This window comes from Ornithodoros turicata, chromosome 5 (genome assembly GCF_037126465.1).
Source record: "Ornithodoros turicata isolate Travis chromosome 5, ASM3712646v1, whole genome shotgun sequence".
NCBI lineage: Eukaryota > Metazoa > Arthropoda > Arachnida > Ixodida > Argasidae > Ornithodoros > Ornithodoros turicata.
The window spans coordinates 68,772,013-68,791,550 of record NC_088205.1 but is presented as its reverse complement, the minus strand read 5'-3'; the positions used below and the strand labels follow the sequence as shown (position 1 = coordinate 68,791,550).

The 19,538-nt window shown below is 46.0% G+C and overlaps 1 protein-coding gene across 4 annotated transcripts in view; it reads left to right on the top strand.

Annotated features, from left to right (window-relative positions):
• LOC135396165 (ice nucleation protein-like) overlaps window positions 1-16,995 on the top strand; it is a 59,165-nt gene extending 42,170 nt beyond the window's left edge. For 3 of the 4 annotated variants that reach the window (XM_064627196.1, XM_064627195.1, XM_064627194.1), the window contains one exon: window positions 14,343-16,995. In XM_064627196.1, the coding sequence (XP_064483266.1) occupies window positions 14,343-16,493 (2,151 nt within the window). In that variant the 3' untranslated portion in view covers window positions 16,494-16,995. The remainder of the gene's footprint in view (window positions 1-14,342) is intronic. The other variant, XR_010423336.1, reaches the window with a different exon arrangement.
• Window positions 16,996-19,538: the final 2,543 nt, after the last annotated feature.

Here is a 19,538-nt window from a genome sequence, read left to right as displayed (position 1 = left end):
CGTCAGGTTCACGGGCATGCATGGTATTGACCTCAATCTCGTTATATGTGCCAGCAGGAAAAAGCAATGCTTCTGGCGAATTTTCTCGTTCCGAAGCGGTTGTGTGTGCCGGATAAGATGCCGCCGCCTTTTCTGCACTACATTGCAACGCGAGTACACAGGTTAATTGCGCCCGGCTTTTGAGGCTACAAATCTTTTAATCGGGTCATTATCATGACACCCCGTTGGATGGCAGGGAGTACCTGATATGTACTCATGTTCTGTGTTTTCTTTTTTCTGGGTGCTTGTTGCTAGGGTGCGGAATCCGGAGCCGTTTTTACAATCCCGAGATTTCGGGATTTCCAAATGTGGATCCCGGAATCCCGGGACGGGATCGGGATTTTTTTGCAACTATACCCAGGATGTCGTATAGGACTGTATCCACTTGCACAACCACGCTATCATAAATTGCAATATAGGTCGCGTCTTCTGTCATCCCTATGGAACATTCTAGTGAAAAAAAGAACGAAAAGAAAAGAAAAACTGCTCTCGGGGCAAAACCTGCGTATTACATTGAGCCTTCGCACCGTGCAGTAATGCCTACTTTGCAATCAAATACGTCTCTTCTTGTCGTCTGCTACAGAATATCTTCTGACTGCACCCCAGGGTATTACCCGCAGTTAGTAGTGCACGAGAAGATACATACTTATGACGTACAGCAATTCTACTTACGCATTCGCTAAAATCAATTACGTATTTCACATCATCCGCTGGAGTATTTTGGGGAATGTCACTTGTGTGAATACATGGAATAATGCGGTTTGCTCGTCTTGCCTTTTATTCATCCACAGTGACTGTTTTGTTCTAGTGTGCAACAACCCAGTCTATAATTTTCTGAAACGGCTGCCTCCATTTTCTCCATTTTTACTTTTACACATATATATATAAAAGCAAGTATATATAAAGTATAAAATAAATATAAAAATATATAAGAATATATATATATATATATATATATTGACGTTTCAATTATAGGTATTCGTGAGGATCAAAAGAAAAAAAAAGAGGTTCTGCAGAGAGAGAGAGAGATTCTGCAATATTTCTTGTTGGATAGGATTGGGGGACTCCTTCTGATTTCATGGGAGTTTTATGCTACTTGAGGGCTGTTCTCCGCTATGGCTTGCGTAGATCACATGAGTCATCGGCTAACGTTGTTGTAATGTGTCGTGGACGACAAGGATGGTTCGGTTTCAGATTGCAAATGATATTTTTCGGGGAAGGGACGCTTGAAACAAAAAGTCGATTGGGCACCGTTCTTTCGCTTTCACTCGTACCACCGAATATTTGTTGTCAAAAAAGCCGAAATTTATAATCTCGAAATCCCGGGATTTCGAGATTATAAATTTCGGCTTTATTTATATAAATTTCGGCTTTATAAATTTCGGCTCGGAGATTATAAATTTCGGCTTGCGATAGAAATCCCGGGATTTCGGGACATGAAATTATGCTGAAATCCCGGGATTTCGGGATCCCGGGACCCCGGGCTCCGAACCCTACTTGTTGCTAAGCGGGAAATGTAAGCACAAATAACAACAAGTTTTCGCTCCGTATACCGTCTCATTTTTTAATTGACGTTTCTTTATTACTAATGTATTACAACACATCGAAAGGCTTCTTGTACGAAAAAAAAAAAAAAGAACTGGAAGAAAGAAAAGGTGCGTGTGCCTATTTACGCGCAGACCAACAACAACAACAACAATAAATGAAGAAGTGACGATGACATGGGATGTTTCCCCGTGGTAGCCACAGGACCCTACCCCACCAGACCAGTTAATGACAAATGTGGTGAAAAGCCATGCACCCTGTTTTGCACGCTATATCCGGTTTTAGGGGGGGGGGGGTATATGTTTATGAAGCAAAAAAAAAAAAGAAAGGAGAAGTTAGCCAGGCAAACAGCCGGCTTGCTATTCCAAACGGGGGTTTGGGGGTCGAATACATTAGGGCCGCACCACGGCCTTTTAATAAAACTGTGTTGCATATAGGTTGTGCTCAGTTGTATAAGGTGTATAAGTTGTATCAGCTGTGTATAAGTGTAATAGTGTTGTATGTATTGGCTACCTGTGAAAACATTCAAATTTTTCGAATACTGAAGCGAATAATGGGTATATATATTCGATTCAAATTTCGAATGGGGTACGGAATTCTATACTCTAACTGAATGCAATCGATGTCTCTTCCAAACCGAATCTATTCGAATAGTACCGAAGCTGCACACGGCAGAAAACAGCACAGGAAAGGGCAAAGTGAGCTTTACTTCATATTCTGATCCGCATCAATATATCACGCGTACATACTCTACACATGTTTATATCCGGACATCTGCTGCATTGTATACGGCCCGGTTATACACCTAGTAAATTCTGTATTCGATTCGGCGTTATAAATATTCCTTTCGCATTTTCTTTGGCGAAGTACGTCTTCGCTTCGTATTCCGTTTCGGTTTTAAAATAATTCTCCGCACATGGCTAGTAAATTTCAAATCTTTCAGAGCGAGTGATTTAAAGCAGAAGCAGTTGACGGCGCGATTTACACTGTTATGAATCTGCACCTTTTCGAAACAATAAGTCAAAAATTTCGTGCACCTAGAAAAAAAAAAAAAAGAATAAACGCGACGCGTGAAGTAGCCAGCCACAAATGGCAACTTGCACAGTGTGCAGAGGCCATTATGGAAAGTAGCCCAGCGGGACGGGAAAGCACGAAGTTGGCCACATTGGGTGGGAGCGCGAAACGCACGCACCTTGTAGAAAAAAATATACGGCACGCATGGGTAACGCTAGGTTGGCAACGCTGCGCACTCGGAGTGAATACAAACACTTTTCGCAGAATCCATTAATCTTAACGGTGATTTTTTTTTTTTTTTGCCAGGGTGCATTTTTGTTGACCCACGGCCACGTAGAACGTACGCTGCCTTTTATTTTTCTTGTCATTTATTGCTCGTTAAACAACGCGTAATAACGATGTTACGCGGCTGAAAGTAACGAGAAGCTCTGCCTGCCTCAGAATAAACACGGATAAGCTGTTTATATACTAGTTTGAAAGGTGTCTTTGAGCTGTTTGTGTTTAATATTTTGCCGTTTGCATTGTTAAACAAACTTCTATACGGCTGGCTGCTTGGGGCTATGAAAAGGCGTGGGGTTGCTTAATGTCGTTGTACGCATGCGGCATGCATCGAATTGCATTATGCACGGAACACGAGATAAGTTAGCAATTTTTCGCGAAGTATTTACATTTTGTTCGATGTCCGGACATTAGACAGATGCTCCACAAGCAAGCGACCCGCCCTGACTGCACACAATAATACACAAGAGGAAACCAAAAACAACGGCATTCCAAGGGAGCGCAAGTAACGCTCACCCAGGGCACAAATAAACAACCCGCGGTCACGCAAGCGACATGCATTGCACCATCCAGATCTAAAGACGCTTATGTTTATGCATGACAGTAGCGGCAGGGGCGAAAGATATAGGTTCCGGCAAGGTATGGCCGACATTCGCGCCAGACAGCGAGGGAGACGTTCTCAAGGAAAGAGGGCAGTTGTCTCACCGGGTTACTTTGTACGGGTATCTATACGTGCATATCTTAAGTGTGGTTCACGGCCGACGGAGTGTCATGGAGGAAAATAATGTGGAAGCAGAAGATGGTAATAGCAGGAAGGAAATTGTCGTCGTCTGCCGGATGTTCGTCTGCATGTGCGGTGTCAAGACGGAACTGGAACTAATCGGTGGTTTCTGCGTAAGGTGTTTTTCCCGTGCCGCGCAAATGAGCTGTGCGAGTTGCGGTAATGCTTCGCTTCGCGTAATTGGTATACTGGGCGAAGGTGGTCTTTACAACCGCCGCCGAATGTTCCGCTAAAGCAAGAAACCCTATTCTCTTTCTGCAGAAGGAAGGTCTTGCTCAACGACCCATCTAATACTTTGCTCTCCCCGACGCACTCATGCACCCCCTCCGCATCTCCACCCTTCATCCTCTATCCTCCATCCGTCCGTCCTTCTTTTCTTATTTTTATTTTTGGCTATAGTCGTGACGACGCCCGCTTCTGTGTGGCCAACAACGGCGAGCCGATCCTGCCATTCCCCGCCCTCCTACACTCCAACGTGCGCATCTACCTGAGTAATGGTGTCAGTGAAATGTTCTATCAATGTATAAGGAAGGAAATAATTGTGCAGTTCATTAGATTTGAGTGGGGAAGAAAGAGGACCAGTAGATGTGCAATGTCCTGCAAGGCATCCTGTATAGTTCCACCAGTCAGTATTTGGAGACTAGCCGGCAGTCTATACAGGCAAGCTGTGTTCCACTCTCAGATTTCCTTCCTTATCCTGGTGAAACCGACATCCTTTGAGATTGGAATATACCAGTCGTCCAAGTAGTCAAGACAGCCGCGGGAATCGCACCACGACTTACCGACGACATGCCGAGGGGCAGCATTAAAGGGATGGTCACATTCGCTCCCGTCAACTTCGAAATTATTTTATTCCCTGTGGACCACTGACCACGGTATCGAAAATCCAACGCAAAATAGTGGCGTAGTTTGACGTAGCACGTCCTTGAGAAAAGGAATGTCGCGGCCGTGCGGGCGTCTGTCTCTCAGGTCTGGACGGCGCCTTTCTCCTCTGAGCGCCACCCTCTCGCTCCTCCATTTAGCGAGTGACGTCACGCCGCTGGAGCCTTTGCAGCTATAGTGGAAGCAGGGCTGACCCTTAAAATTAGTTTATTTAATGTCCAAGGGCTTTTCGGACGAAAGAAAAATAAAGAAAATAGCCAAGCAGATGGTCGGCCGATGCGGATCATATTGTGGTATTGGTATGTGGTATCGGTTTCATAGATGGGTTTCAGGATGCAACCTTCCCTTTAAACGAACAGGTCACCCACCCACCCACCCACTCACTCACTCAGTCACTCACTCACTCCCTTCACTCTCACTCTCTCCCGTAGTCGTGTTCAACCTCAGAACGTCATCTCGTGTGCTGAAGATGAACTTTACAACATATACTTACCAGATTCAACTGCGAAAATAGCTATTGCGATGCATAAATATGAACGCAAGAAATGATTACTTCAACAGCTCAAGCACTACGTGGTATTCTGGAAGTTAATATATTGGGAGAAAAATAAGTACCGATAATGCAATTTTTAGGTTGGATATGACTATATATACAATATGCATGTTTCCTCATACACACACGCCACCACATTAAGCATGGAGTGGGCCAGCCCAATATAGTGTCGCGTCGTCGTCTTCGCTGTCTGTCCTTTTAGCGCTTTTAATGATGACTCCAATACAGAGTAGGGCTCAACCTGCTCGGCTACAAGCTGATAACGTACTTGTTTTATTCGGTGTTATCGAACCACAGACACAATACGTAGACCAGCTCACTATACGGACTGCTTGTGCCGTTAGGTAAATAGTTTTGGGCCGCTCAGTTCCTTTCACAAGCCCGAAACATTTTCACTCTGGTTCGCAAACAGGACATTGGAACACCATCATCGTGGTGTGTACTCTCCTGATTACACAACGTTTCACGCTACCACGTATTATTAGACGGAAAATTTTCACGCCAGCTGTGGTGTCACATTCACGACATTATGCTAATTCATGGCACCGCTTGACGTGCAGCAATGGCGACGTGGCATATTGCTGAGAAAGAGTGACCCATATCCTACTTGAGTTTGCTTCTGTAAAGCTGCCTTTGCCGCATTTATTTAATCTTCACAGGGAAGCATGTTTAACAAGAAAGCACAAGCAAACAAGGGCTATCGTGCAACGGCGTTTCACAAAGAGCGAGAGAGAGAAAAAAAAATGATAAAAAGAAAAATACTGGCCCCGGCAAAAAGTTTTGTTTCTAGCTTCTGGGAACCACGTATTCCGGCTTTCCCACTATGTATAGTCTGCACGTCTTTTTGTTCTAACGCGTCTACCTCATATTTGTAAATGATTGTTCGATGTTTTCAATAAGAACCATCGACAGATAGGCATCGTCGTACACGATGAGCATTCGATAAACCTCCTCCAAGCAGACACGTATGTGAATCATCCTTATAGTTTTCAGAGCACGAGGCGAGCGCGGAGAGTTTGGTGGTGCAAGTGCTGGAGTCAGTAACCCTTTCGGCTAACCCACGGACAACTCATTCACTCACAGATGACAGCTTGGCATTCCTCTACGAGTCGCTAATTACGGGCTGGAAGCGCGTACGAACGGCCATCACTAAGTTAGGCACCCGTTCAACAGTCGACGCCTGCTGGTCCAGACGAGGAGACGATAACCGGTAATCACCCACCGACAACGATATCGTTCGCATTCCGCTCAGGCTCCCACGAGTGTGGAGCAAAGCGCTTCTAATGCTATAGGCATGTTGAACGTGCAGGCAAAGCACGGCTGTGGGCTGAATTGAAGCGGACGCGTTAGATTTGTGAGGCAAGTGGTAATGAAAGTCGTTAGGAGGGTAAACCACACATACTCGCACGTTTTGTAAACAATGAAAAAGAAAGACAGTTATAAAAAGCGCAAAGACAACACAGTGGAGCCTGCTCTGCGTTGTAGGGAGAGAGCAGTATAAGATTTTTGAAAAGAGATGTGGTGTTACATTGTACGCTGGCCCGTCCTTCAGTCTGCAATAGGAGGTGCACAGCACAGAGTGCTGGTCACCGGACACAGACCTGTAATATGGATGACGAGGGGTGAGGATATACTGACATTACACCCGGATATGCTCTGGTCTCCCTTCAAATCCGCGTATTGATCTTTCGATCTATCGCGGTGGAGGGAGGCGAAAGGGAGCCGGTCCTTCATATTTCGAGAAGGGCCCCTTGATAACGCGGTCCGCCCCCGGGTGGGCCGTGTCTTGGAATGCGCGGCCCGTAAAACGGTCGTCGGGGCAACATCGCTTGCGGTGTTGTTTCCGGGAAGATTTTTTTCTAAAGATACTGACATTAATGTGAAATCGCGACGTTGTGCGGATCTGAAATGGAGGAGGTCATGTTGTTGGTGGTGGTTGTGTGCGCAATTCGGCACAAATATTTATTTAGTTACAGAGTACCAAGGCCATCAGGGTCCCAGGCACGAGTGGAGGCACAGAGATGCACAAAGAACCAATTAATTAATTGTAGCTTTGACCGGCGTGAGAAGCGGTGTAAAAACATCTTTCGAAGTGGCCGACGAAAACATGCACGGGGAACGACAGTCATTTAGACACACATTCAGTATGGGCTTTTGCGATGCTGGGTGCTGAGGCTGCTTTGTTGTTTGTATTGTTGTTGTTGTTGTTTTGTTGTTCATGCATAGTTCCTCAGATAACAATTATTCGAGCAGACAATTCTGAACGTATTGTGACTGACAAATTCTTCATGGCCTTCTTTCTATCGAAACTAAAATAGGCACAACGTAAAACACAAAGAAGCAAATGCTTCTACGACTGTGGGGGATAGAGTCCATAAAAAGGCTTTTCCCTGTGAGATACAATATGTGCAAATATTTATATGTATGAGAGCGTGCTATCAAGATTTATTTGACTTGTCGCGTTATTAGTAACGCTTCGTAAATATGAATATTTGCTTTCACAAAAAGTGTAGTGGCTTCGAGAAAAATGATGCCCTATTTCCCTGGAAATAAGATACGTCCAATTTTCGCCGGGAGCCTCTCATCGCGTCATTCTCGTGCACCCGAACATAAGGAATTTCTGCAGTTTTCAAATACTGGTCTTCGCGTAGACATTCCAGAGCAAAAAGTATAATGACCACCGGGCACGCAACCCGTTTTTCTCACAGGAGCTCATTCCAGGGTCATTGCCACAAAACATCCTCATAGATAATGGCATGCTCTGCAAAAGAGTAAACCGACGCCGATAGGAGAAATAATAGGATTGTAAGGCGGCAAACAAGACAGGAACGTGGTCTGCGTTATGTAGGGCACTGGCCAGGATAATGATGGAACAAATAGAACCCATGTGACAAGCACTTTCAAGCAAGACGCAATTGACCATGTCCAAGGACAGTCGACTTTTTCTCCCGCTCACTGTACGGATGGGTGGCGCTGGAAACTTTGTCTGTACTCGAAATACATCGGATAATAAAAAGTAAAAGTGCGTAAATTGGCATAACTTCTATTGGTGTTTCGAGATATTTCTTTACCTGTTGAATGGGTAATGGTTCACGTGGTATTCAGGTGGCAGTGGATGTATGTCTTGGTAGTATTTTCAGATAGTAATTTCTGGAAGACATAATTCTGCGAGGACGTAAAGATAATCTAATCGGCGCAGTGACTGAAGTTGATCGCACAAATAAAAGACAAGAACCGCGAAAGTTCTGATAAGTCTTGTGCACCGGGTCATGAACGTGCGCATTCTCATGAGCTCCATCAAAGGTACTTACCGTATATTCACATAATAACAGAGAAAAAAAGAAGTTATTGGTGTCGCATATTTGGCCGTTTTTTAATGGTTTCACAAGCTGAGGTGGTGGTGGTGATAAAGCCGGCTTGCCGTTGTTGGCCCCACTTATGTAGGCAGCGTCACGACTGCAGGCAGGATGAGATGAGATGATGTGATAACAGATGAAGGAATGATGACGTCCGAAAGTTAAGATCTAGGGCAGTCACTGCCAGAATTGGTGAGAAGTCCGATCAGTACTCATAGTCTTTGAGCGAGGCCAGGCTCCTGGAGAAAGCAGACGAGGCTGGCGAATTTTGGAGAGTCTTTTCGTGAAAGAGCCTCTGGGACGTAAGACATCATCCACAGTACAATTCCTGCAATGACCAAGGTATTTCTCCCGCACCACAGCATATGCACAGCGATGAAGCAGGATGTATTCGATAGTTTCGATTTGCTGACAATGTACGCAATTTGCGTTGTCCAGAGAGCCAATCTTGAATAATTGTGATTTAGTGAAAGCGCTTCTTGTTCGCAACTTGATGAGCAAGGTTTGTGTCTGCGGGGAAATCCCTTCAGAGGGAGATCAAGTCGATGATTTTCTAGGATGCCCCGGATCCCAGGGTGCTGTGGTTTCACAAGCAGAACAATTGAAGAGATTGTGTTGCCATCGTATTGCGTAAGCTGCTGAACATTGAACATGGACGCCAGCTGGCTGGTGTGTGAGGAGCGGAAGCAGCTCGTCAGAATTTTGTCCTGTACAAAACCACATTTTATGCTTGACGCTGGTAACATGTCCCTGAGCTTGTAAAAATGACAAATGTACGGAATTTGTGAGAAAATAAGTGATGTGCTGTTCGTTTCGTATTCTGTCCATTTGTCTTTCCCCAAGCTCAGGAACAAATGGACGGAACACAAAACGAAGAGCACAAGACAAGAGAATGCAGTCAGTCAATTTCTCTCCATTCTTAATTTTCCAAAGCCCAGGGACATGTTGCGAACGTCACGTATAAGATGTGTTTTATACGGGACAAAATTCTGACAAGCCGGCCGTTTCTGCTCGCTGGCGGTATGTGATGCCGAAGATTGGGGCGATGGAATCCTATTACAGGCTGTGCACATTAAAGTGTGCCATGACTTCTCCGGCCCACTTTTCAAACGGATAGCCCCATCCCCTTTGAAGTCCACCCTGAACGCATGATAACATCCCCCCCCCCCCCCCCCGCAGTCTCCCACTCGTTCTTGCTGTTTGTCCTTTATTCACGTCTATACACCGCTCGTGGCCACGATTGCTTCGAAGTGGTGACACGAAAAAAAAAAAAAAAACAATTTGTTCATATTATACTACAAGAGGAAAAGGTGTAAAATGGGGGCAAATAAAGCTTTTAAGCCCCTAGACTGCAATTACATCCTATTGTAGACCCATAACCCCGAAAGTTACACCCCAGCACTACAAATTACAAACCTCGCATAACCTTCCGTGCATTTAGTCTCTAAAGGAACTAATGGTTTTGGAAATGCATCTAGTACACCAAATAACTAAAAGTACTCTCTTTTTGTTTTTTCTTTGGTAAAATTGCACATATGTACCTGTCTGATTCTGGTTTAATGTGGGAAAATTACTACTTCTGATTTTCCAGATTGCCAAAAAATGCCAGTATTCCCAGTATATATCCATATTGGGAAATGCCAATATGGTCAATGATGAACCAACGTTGTCATGGTCTTGGGAAAATTGGGCCAATATGCCAAATGGTGAGCCAATATTGGCAGAACCTTGGGAATACTGGGCCAATATGCCCAATGATGAGCCAATATTAGCTGAATCTTGGGCATACTGGTTCAATATCTGACCGGTATTCCCAATGTGCAGCCAATATTGGGCCAAGATTCTGTGCTGCTTGGGGTGCGCCCTTAATTTATCAACTATTGCACTTTGGGAGGCACGAATACCTAAACGTCCTTTGTTACACAAGCGTCGTGATCACCTCCATGCAACACTTGAACATAACAGATATTATAGAAAAAGTTGGATGCCACACATGGATGAGCTTGTACAGGGTGCTGCGTACGTTCACGTAATAATACCACGTGACGATGCCCAGAGCTATGAGACTAACAACGGCAAGCTGCTTATTATACCACCACCAGCACATACTTAGATTTTAACGTGAATAAACAAGCGCCAACCTATATTCATCTCGGCTGCGCCGTCAAGGATTTATTCGTTGTTCAAGAATAACTTAGCAAGGGCGGAGGCCACGCCGAACAGCTTCGCTCCTAATCCTCTAGACGTCTTAGAAGAGATAAAGAGACGTCAGCCTGAAGAGGGCAACGTACTGTTAAAGACGCGTTAGTGCATCCGTGTTTGACAACCTTGTAAGGATAACCCTGCACCAGGTGTACTTGACGCTACTTGAGGAACTTGAGGCGATAGCGTTTCGTTCTGCAGAAGTCGGGTTTCGTCATGGCGTGCTTTCCGTTGAGTATAATAAGGTGTTTTTTTGTACTGCAGCAATTAGCATTATTGGGGAGAGGAAATAACACGTACATTGTTATCATCATTGCCACCGTCTACTATCTGCTACACAGCCTGTTGCTATGCACGCGGGAGCCTCCTCTTTGTCGTAAACACGGCCCACCATACATTGTCGCGATTCCGGCATATCACGCGATAATGAATAGTGCCAACTAGCGCCAAATCCCATAGCGAAGCGGCAACCACCAGAACTACTACCCCGGTGCTGGGACCTTTGCGTATGTCCCATGCCCAGGTCTCTATAGTATCGTAGTAGGTCGTGAAGCTACCTAACCTAACCTAACGGAAGAAGATCACGATAATCATTCTGAAAACGCAATGACCCAAGCGCCTTTCGCCAGAATGACTGACGTCTGCCAGTGTGTCAGTTCGATGGTGTCCTTTCTCGTATCGTACAGTGTCCCATGTTTCTGTTACTCGACTTTATAGTTTTTGGCCTCTTTGATTAGAATTTAGCTTCAGAAAGCTTTCAAACCGCCAGCTTCGAATCTTCACCAGGTCACATTTCTGCGGCAACATCTTAAACCGACACAATAACCCATATCGAATCCAACCTGGTTATCACATCGGCACCTCTCCCACCATAATCCTCCTCTGCGAAAGTATGACATCAAAACCGAGAAAATCCTCGTGGCGCGCCCAGTAGCACACGGAGACGCCATTTCAAGTTCACCCTTCTTAGCTGCTATTAAACCCTAATCGAGCGAGCAAATCGTTTCGTTCACCCTAAAGCAGGGTTGAAACTGGAGCGCCTTTTTTTCCGCCATACAAATTCCTCCTGGCGGAACTTTTATGGGCGTTCCACTTTTCCGACACCAGCCTTATGCAAGGTATTTCCGCCTGAACGCGATGTACGTGCCTGGAGAGTTCGCTTACCTTTTTCGCCCACCTCTTCAATGCTCTGTTTGTGGCAGTGAATCTTGATAGATGGTAACAGTGCTTAAGGGAGGAGGACCTGCGGCTGGAGGCGATAAAAGAAACCGCTCCCGAAGCGCGCCGATTGCGCGCCCACCTGTTCGCTTCTTATATGGGCCAGACACGTATACATGCTTTGCCTTCGGGAATGGGGTAAATATTGTGGGGCTCGTTCTGGCCTTGATCTTGGCGGATGAAAAAGAGTGTCAGCTATAAGAAGGCTGCGATGATGAGTTCTCCACGCGGTCGTTGGATGAAATAGAGTGAAGCGAAACTAGTTTCTGCAAAAGATAGTGCGGAGAAAGGGCAGTATTCGTATTCGGAACGAGCGATGCAATGATGATGGATGTGCTGGATCTCGTCTGGGGCATGGTTCGAGCTTTGTGGAAAAGGTGACGATAGAAGGAAAGCGAGTTTTGTGAAGCCGTGCGTGGTCTTTGGTTACGTCCAGAGCTGGTAATTCGTACCATGGATGGGAGAAGAGCACATAGTGAGCTGTCACTAGGATATCGATCCTTGGTACATTGTACAGGGGAGGGGGGATATGTTTATTGAAAAAAAAAAAGCGGGGAAAGGTTAGTCAGGCATAGGCCGACTTGCTATTCCTTGCATAAAAAGAAAACGGAAAAAGAAAGAAAGAAAAGCAACACACAGACACACACACAAAAGGGCCTTAGAGGCTTGTCGAGAGGCCGGTGGCACGGAGAAAGCTCAAGAGGGTAGTCGTAACTGCCCCCTGGTTGTGCAGGACCGGGCCGAGCAGGGTGGCCAAAGCGACGTTAGGGTAGCCAAGTTGTCGCAAGTGGCGTCGGAGGATGAGTCTGTGTACCGGTTGCAGGATAGGAGGCAGTGCTCAATGTCGGCTTCCACACAACAAGTACATTGTACGGGGATCTACGCTGCTGTGCCAGTGACCTTAAATAACTCTTTGTATTGTCGCAGAGTGGTGAGGCGTACCGCGAATGTCAACTGCGGTCGTGCAATTGCGGCACAGCTGGAAACTTGGCAGCTGTGGTTAGTAACGGATCAGGAGGCCGTCGCGTTAGATATAAAACGGGAAGTGGGGTGATATGTTAGCTTGATGGTCTCTATAACTACGACTGGACAACACGTAGTAGAGGAGGGAGTGTAAAAGCGCTAGTGACGCTGGAAGAGGACCAGGCAAGGTCCGTGAGCAGGGGCGTTGGAAGGTGGAGGCAAGGGGGACGACCGCCCCATTTGAGCCCCCTTCTGCGCCTCTCGTTCATGCAGAGAGATCTGCAGGGAGCTGGATATTCTCTCTTATAAGAGATATTCTTACAAGATTTTCATATTCACCAGCATGAAATTTTATTACCGCAGATAATGTTTTTGAAGTCAGTACAATTTTTTATCTGACATGAATGTATTTAGGAGTAGCATCACTATATACCCTCTGACACGAAACACATTACAGACCTAAACGTGGCTATATCTCATTCATTCATCTTCATCACATATAGATAAAGACTGGATATTGCCTAAATAACCGAATAAAGGTGACGCTGTTTTTCATAGCTGCACATTTCCAGTAATCCTGCTAAGCGTGTAGTACGTGTCACTTTACTTATTCGGTTTGCTGGGTTTTCGTCGGTTTGTATTTTTATTCATCAACTTATTGCATACGAAACGTTCTTAATGGACCAGTACTTCGGTTCAGTTCGCCCCCTCCCCCTAGTGGCGAAGGACTTCCGACGCCCCAGTCCGTCAGCGAGGGACATAAAGGACAGCGGAATAATCCCGAATGTTTCAAAGCTCATCGTGCTTGAGGAGACAAAGCATTCTAACGAGGACCCGTACGCGGTCTTAAGTCCTCCTCGTTCAATGTTACTCATTTTAGTGTTAGAAGAAGACTGCAGCGAGGTTGTTAAATTCGTTAGGATTAAAATAATTCACTGCCGACATACTCGTCCTACAATGCATTGACTTCAGCCCAGTATTATGGCGCAGTCAACGTGATGGGAAATTGTATAAACATTTAACTTACTTTCGGAGGAGAATTTCAACTTGATATAGTTAGAGCACTGCACGGGCTCGGGCTAATCCGAAAGCCCGAGTCCGACCCGGCCGGCCGGGTAGAGCCTTCTTTTTGCGGGCCTGGGCCGGAATCGGGTTTGATATTATGCCGGTACTAGGACATTGCGGTCCTAGATCGGGCTCGAGCCTACGTTACGCCACTGTTAGATAGCTATGGTCATCTTTTACAGCCCATTGAACTTGGCCAGGCTGGGCCGGGCGGGCTAGCCTAGAAATTCCCCAGGGTCGTGCCAGGAAACCCAGAAATTCTTCGGGCAGGGGTCGGGCCGGGCCTGGGGCAAAGAATGCGGCGCGTGCAGTGGTCTACTGTATACTGTGTATTTTCATAAACTGAATGGTTTTCTGACATCACTACAACTAGCCGTGTCCTCCAACGATGCTTTTCATTTTTTTTTACTTTCAATCTCAACGAGATTTATTTTGGTCTTTACAGGTACTCAGCTGCACGATCCTGTTCCAACTTGTCACTTCCCAGAACTTCTACCTTCCTCAAGGACCCGATGGACCTGCGCCCAACCAGCACATCCTTCCCCCCGGTTACGTTCCCTTCATTACCTCTGAATCTAATCAGAAGCCCTCCTTCTTTCGACGACCCTTCTTCCCTGGAAACGGTGGAGGGCCTAGCCGTCCACCGGGCAGGTCTTTCTTCGGAATAAAAGCCCCATCATTCTTGTCGGGCTTAAGAGGATCTGGAAGCTCCCCGCGCCCTAGCTTCTTCTCCTTCGGCAAACCACAAGCACCACCGGCGCCCGCCATCCCACATTTTCCTGTTCAGCATTCCCTGCATCCTGCTGCTACACAGTACGCGTTCCAGGCAACAAACCTTCCCCCTAATGGCATCAGGCTTCCCCCTCCACCTGGAGCTCTTGTCGGGGGGTCATCAGGACCTTCAGCGTTCGTGGGGAGTCACCTTATACCGAGCGACGATTATTCCGACAACCAAGCTGAAGAGGACGGACCCGCACATAACTACGCAACAGTCCCTCTCTATCAGCAGCAGCAGCAGCAACAACAACAGCAGCAGCAGCAGGGTTCGTCTTCCTTCTCGAGCGGTCCGGGCGAACAGGACAGCTATCAGCAGCAAGTTAACTCCGTGATTCAGCTGACAACGCAAGGGAACGGTGATTACAGTCAGGCGTACCCGTTCAGGACGCAAGGAATACCGTCGAGCGTACTAAATGGGGTCATCTCTGCTCAGCTTGGTGTTCCTGTCAGTCTAGCTGGTTATCCAGATAACCCAGTCCCTATTCCTATCGGAGCAGCAGGGCAACCTCAACAGCAGGGTGATTCTTCGGATGGTTCTTCGTATGGATCCCCACAAACCGACTCGTATCAATCTTCTAAAGATACAGGAGGCTCGAAGGACCAGCAAGATAGTTCGGTGTACCAGGGAGGATACCCTCTGCAGCAATTGAATGGGGGATATGGCAGTGGGTACGATGCTTCCAGTGGCTCTGCAGGCGGGTATGGCTCACCTGCTGGCTATGGCACACCTTCCGGCGGATATGCTTCAACAAGTTCAGACGGCTCCCAATATCAGTCTTCTCCTCAGGTTTCTCAGGCAGTCGGTTACACGCAGTCAACGAATTCTCCATATGGTAGTGCTGGTGCTAGTTACGGCAGTTCAGGCCCCACCGGATACGGAGTAGCAAATAGGTTTGTTGGTGGTGCCGCATCTGGCTCGTACGGAAGCAACGCTGCTACAGGGCTCTTCAGCCCATCTGGTGGGTACGGTGCCGGAGGAAACAGGTTTGTGTCTATCGGCAGTGGATACGCAGTTGGAACGTCAGGCGGTTATGGCTCGAGCAGTCAAGGAGGATACGGAAGCCAAGGAAGCCCAGGCTATGGGTTGACCTCTGGTGGGTCGTACGGCACAACCTCCAGCGGATTGTCGAACAAGAATGTCGGGTACGGCACAGCTACTCCAATTTCTGGGTATTCCGGCCAGTACGGGTCGAGTCTATCTTCATCAGCTGGTTATGGAAGCGCAGGAAGTAAGTACTCTCCTACATCTGGAGACTATGCCAGCGGTTACGGTCTTACACCCGTTAAGGGTGGCTCAAACGTAGCCTACGACAATAGCTCACCAACGTACGGCCAGAGAGTGAATTCCGCCTCTCAAGTTTACAGCACCCCAGTTTCAACGTCGTACTCTTCAAAACAACCATCTTCAGGCTACAGCGGCGGCGGCGCTACGTCGTACAAAACATCTCAAGGCTCGTCAGCGGCCTTAGCTCAAGCCTTAAAAGCATACGCCGTTGGTAACGTCAAGTATGTATCTGGAAAACCAGCGACACCAACGGTGGATTCATCGTACACAAGCTACAGTGCCAGCTCTGGATCATCGTCTGGATACAAGTCCCACTACCCAACTAAGTCGTCTTCCTCTTCACTGGGCAAATCCGGAACGAGTTCCTTCGGCTATCCCGACAGTTCCGACAAGGATTCGAGCAAGTCATCTTACGAGCAAAGAACAGTCGGACAGACATTAAGGGTCAGTGGCAGCGACAGCAGCGCCAACGGTGAGAAGTACACTTCGCCATCAAGGACAACGACGAAGACCAGCAAAGGAACAACGTCGTAGGGAATTGATCATGAAGGATTCAGGACACTGGCAACTAGGATAACGACGTGAATATAAATATTCATATATAAGTTCAGGTAGACGATCGCTACGTCTGTACATATAGGTCAAGGATAAGTTGAAGGCAAAGCAAGGATGATTATTATTGTGTTATTGGAAATACTCGTTTAGTTCATCGACCAATCTCATATTATTCTCATCATGACTGTCTATTCATCAGTTCATCGTTCTTTTGTATTATAGTCCCCAGATTACTGGTTTCCTTTCTCACTCTCTTTTGTTCCGCCCTTATTTTAAAGTTTACGTCAAGTTGATGTATTTAAGCGACGATTGTTTTAGAGAGAGAGAAAGAAGCATTTTGATTTATTCCATTCTATTATTTATGGAACGCTGGAAGTTTCTTTCACATCCGCGCTTCACATTGTGCTTACAAAAGAGAGAAAGAAAAGCACACATTTTTGGAATGTAAAATGTGAAGTAAAAACTGTTGACATGTACCGGATATGGCATGTGCACTTGTATGATAATTTATGTATCAAGTAAGAGAATAAATGCTTACTCAACCGCGTGGACGTTCAATCGAATAAAAAACGGAAAAGGGCAGCACTTTTCCATCACCACTATGTGCTTTTTCGGCCAAGAGCGGTGCTGATGATTTATTACGAGATTTTTCGTGCAGAATAATACTGAAGCTGTATGCTGACTGCGTAAGAGTACGCAAATAGCGAGCTAATAAGCCCGCAATAATTACACTGAAGTTAGCGTAGAAGCCATAGAAAAAGTAGTTATGAATACTCAACATAACTTTCGCTCACGCTCACAGGAAACCATACTCATATTATTCAATCGTAGGGCATCGCCGAAAGACTAAAGTTCATCTTTCACTGAAGTAGGGGAAGCCGCAAAGTAGTTTTCGCAGGGGATGAAAATGGCGCAGGGAAGCACTATGAGTTCAGTTGCCCCTATGCATAGTCTAGGCTCGTAGAGAGCCTGCAAACATTGGCGATTAATTTAAAGGGCAGTTCTTCGAAAACTGACGGCTTTTATTGTTTCAAGTCTTCCGCAGATTATTAAATGGAACTCACAGTTAATTTCGATCGCGAAGTTATTGCAGCGACTACACAAATTCATTCAGGGCCAGCGCGCTCCGAAACTGGAAGTGGAGTTGTGACAGAAGCTATGTTGGCAGTGTCGATGTCTTGGTGCGTTCTTTTCCTGTAGGTGGCAGCAGCTCCTGGACGAAGGAAGCTGTTGCGTTCCCAGCACAAGGAAGTTTACTCAAGGCTCACTAGATGGAGTGGTCGAGGAGCTTTGCAGGGAAGGAAATCGGCGATTCGCACCCGGACATTTTATTAATGTGATAAAAAGGTGTGGTCAAAGCAGCGGGTGATTTGAATTTGAAAGTGTCGCAAAGAAATGTGGGGTAGTATTCGACATGGGCACCTGCTCTGGGGAAGGGGTTGGAGACAACGTGATGCTACCCATTGCTACACATGAATGAACCAGGGAAGAGGACGAGAGTAAAGAGGAGGGGAGACGTACCGAAGATGCTGTGATCGAATCCACGTAGCTTCAGTTTCGTAGAAGCGCTTCCAGGACAAAGGTCTGTACAGTTTCCCATGAAGTCTTCCCAGGACGCACGAACCACCGAGCAATATTCTGTAATCTGACCGGCAGATAGCATGATAAGCGTACATCTAAGAGGGAGGGAGAGAGAGAAAGTAATATGGAAAAAAGTGCGAGTCTCAGCAATTCCCATATAAATCGAAATATCCTATTAAAAATAAAGAAAAACGCGCAGCAAGGTGTTGAGACTGACGTGCGTACATGTTCGGTGTATGAATTATCCCATATGACAACTGGACATTTTGCCGTCTTCTCTCGTTTCCTCTAACTCTCTCTTAGTAATTGGACTCACCGTTTTGTATAGTTTCATGGTTTCATTCCCTTCCTATAATTTTTCGCTTTTCATACTGGACGGCTGCCTCTGTCCTGCAGCGCTAAACAAACACCTTCCCAGGAAAGCAACTTAAAAAAAAAAGAAGGCTATGCAAACTTATTCCTTTATCGCTCAGAAGGAAGCAATTCCACCATGCATGGAGCTAACACTAGCCTATATAGTGTTACTGTCGATGTCAGTCCACTTTGATAAGGTTAGTATTACTTTATTTGTTATCTGTCGATGTCAATGGATAACAGCTAAACTGGTCTGCTCCAGTGATAACTATCGTCCGTTCTTTTTGTGTGTTTTTTTTTTTTTTGAGATTCGCATGTGAAAGTATGCCACGAAACTTTAAACAACAGCTTGCACGCTAACTATCATAAACGTTGGTGTCGCGTAGATCGTATGTTCGGCCGTTCATAGTGTTAGACGAAATAGGTATCGCAATGTTAATACAATGTTATATTCCTTGCCAACACAGCTACTGCTGGCAAACACTGCGCTATACTAAAATCGATTCTCCGGCGTACAACAAGAGTGACGTGAGTGACTGAACATAGCAACGTTGCATGTACTGGTGTACGTGCGAAAACAACGTGTGATGGCGCTCTCGTAAAGATGTTTCCTTTCCATACACTTGTACCGAGAGGCAGTAATGTGGTTATTAGGTCGCATGACATTACATAGAACCGCATGCTGGTCCACCCTTTGTCAATGTGCGCGCTAGCGTAGGTGATTGAAATGGTATTATCGCACTTCTTTTTTTTTTTTTCCCTTGACCATTCATGTTGATTCGGTTGCGGTTCGGTTCGGACCAATTCTTGAGAGCAAATCATTTGACGTTCGGATCCTGTGCGCAAGAAACAAAGCTGTTTCTTATGATGAGTGTTTTATATGTATACGAGGGTACGAGCAATATCATTTCGGTCCTAGAATGCCTCTACATAAAGGCTTACATTTCCTAACCGTTACATTTTTATCTACAAGGAACTGCGGCCATATCGCAAGAAAGAAGAAACTATTTAACACAAATAAGGGCATGACACAAATTAGAGAGTAAAAAACCAAGAACGTTTGTTTTATATGTAAGCTCTATCCGGTAT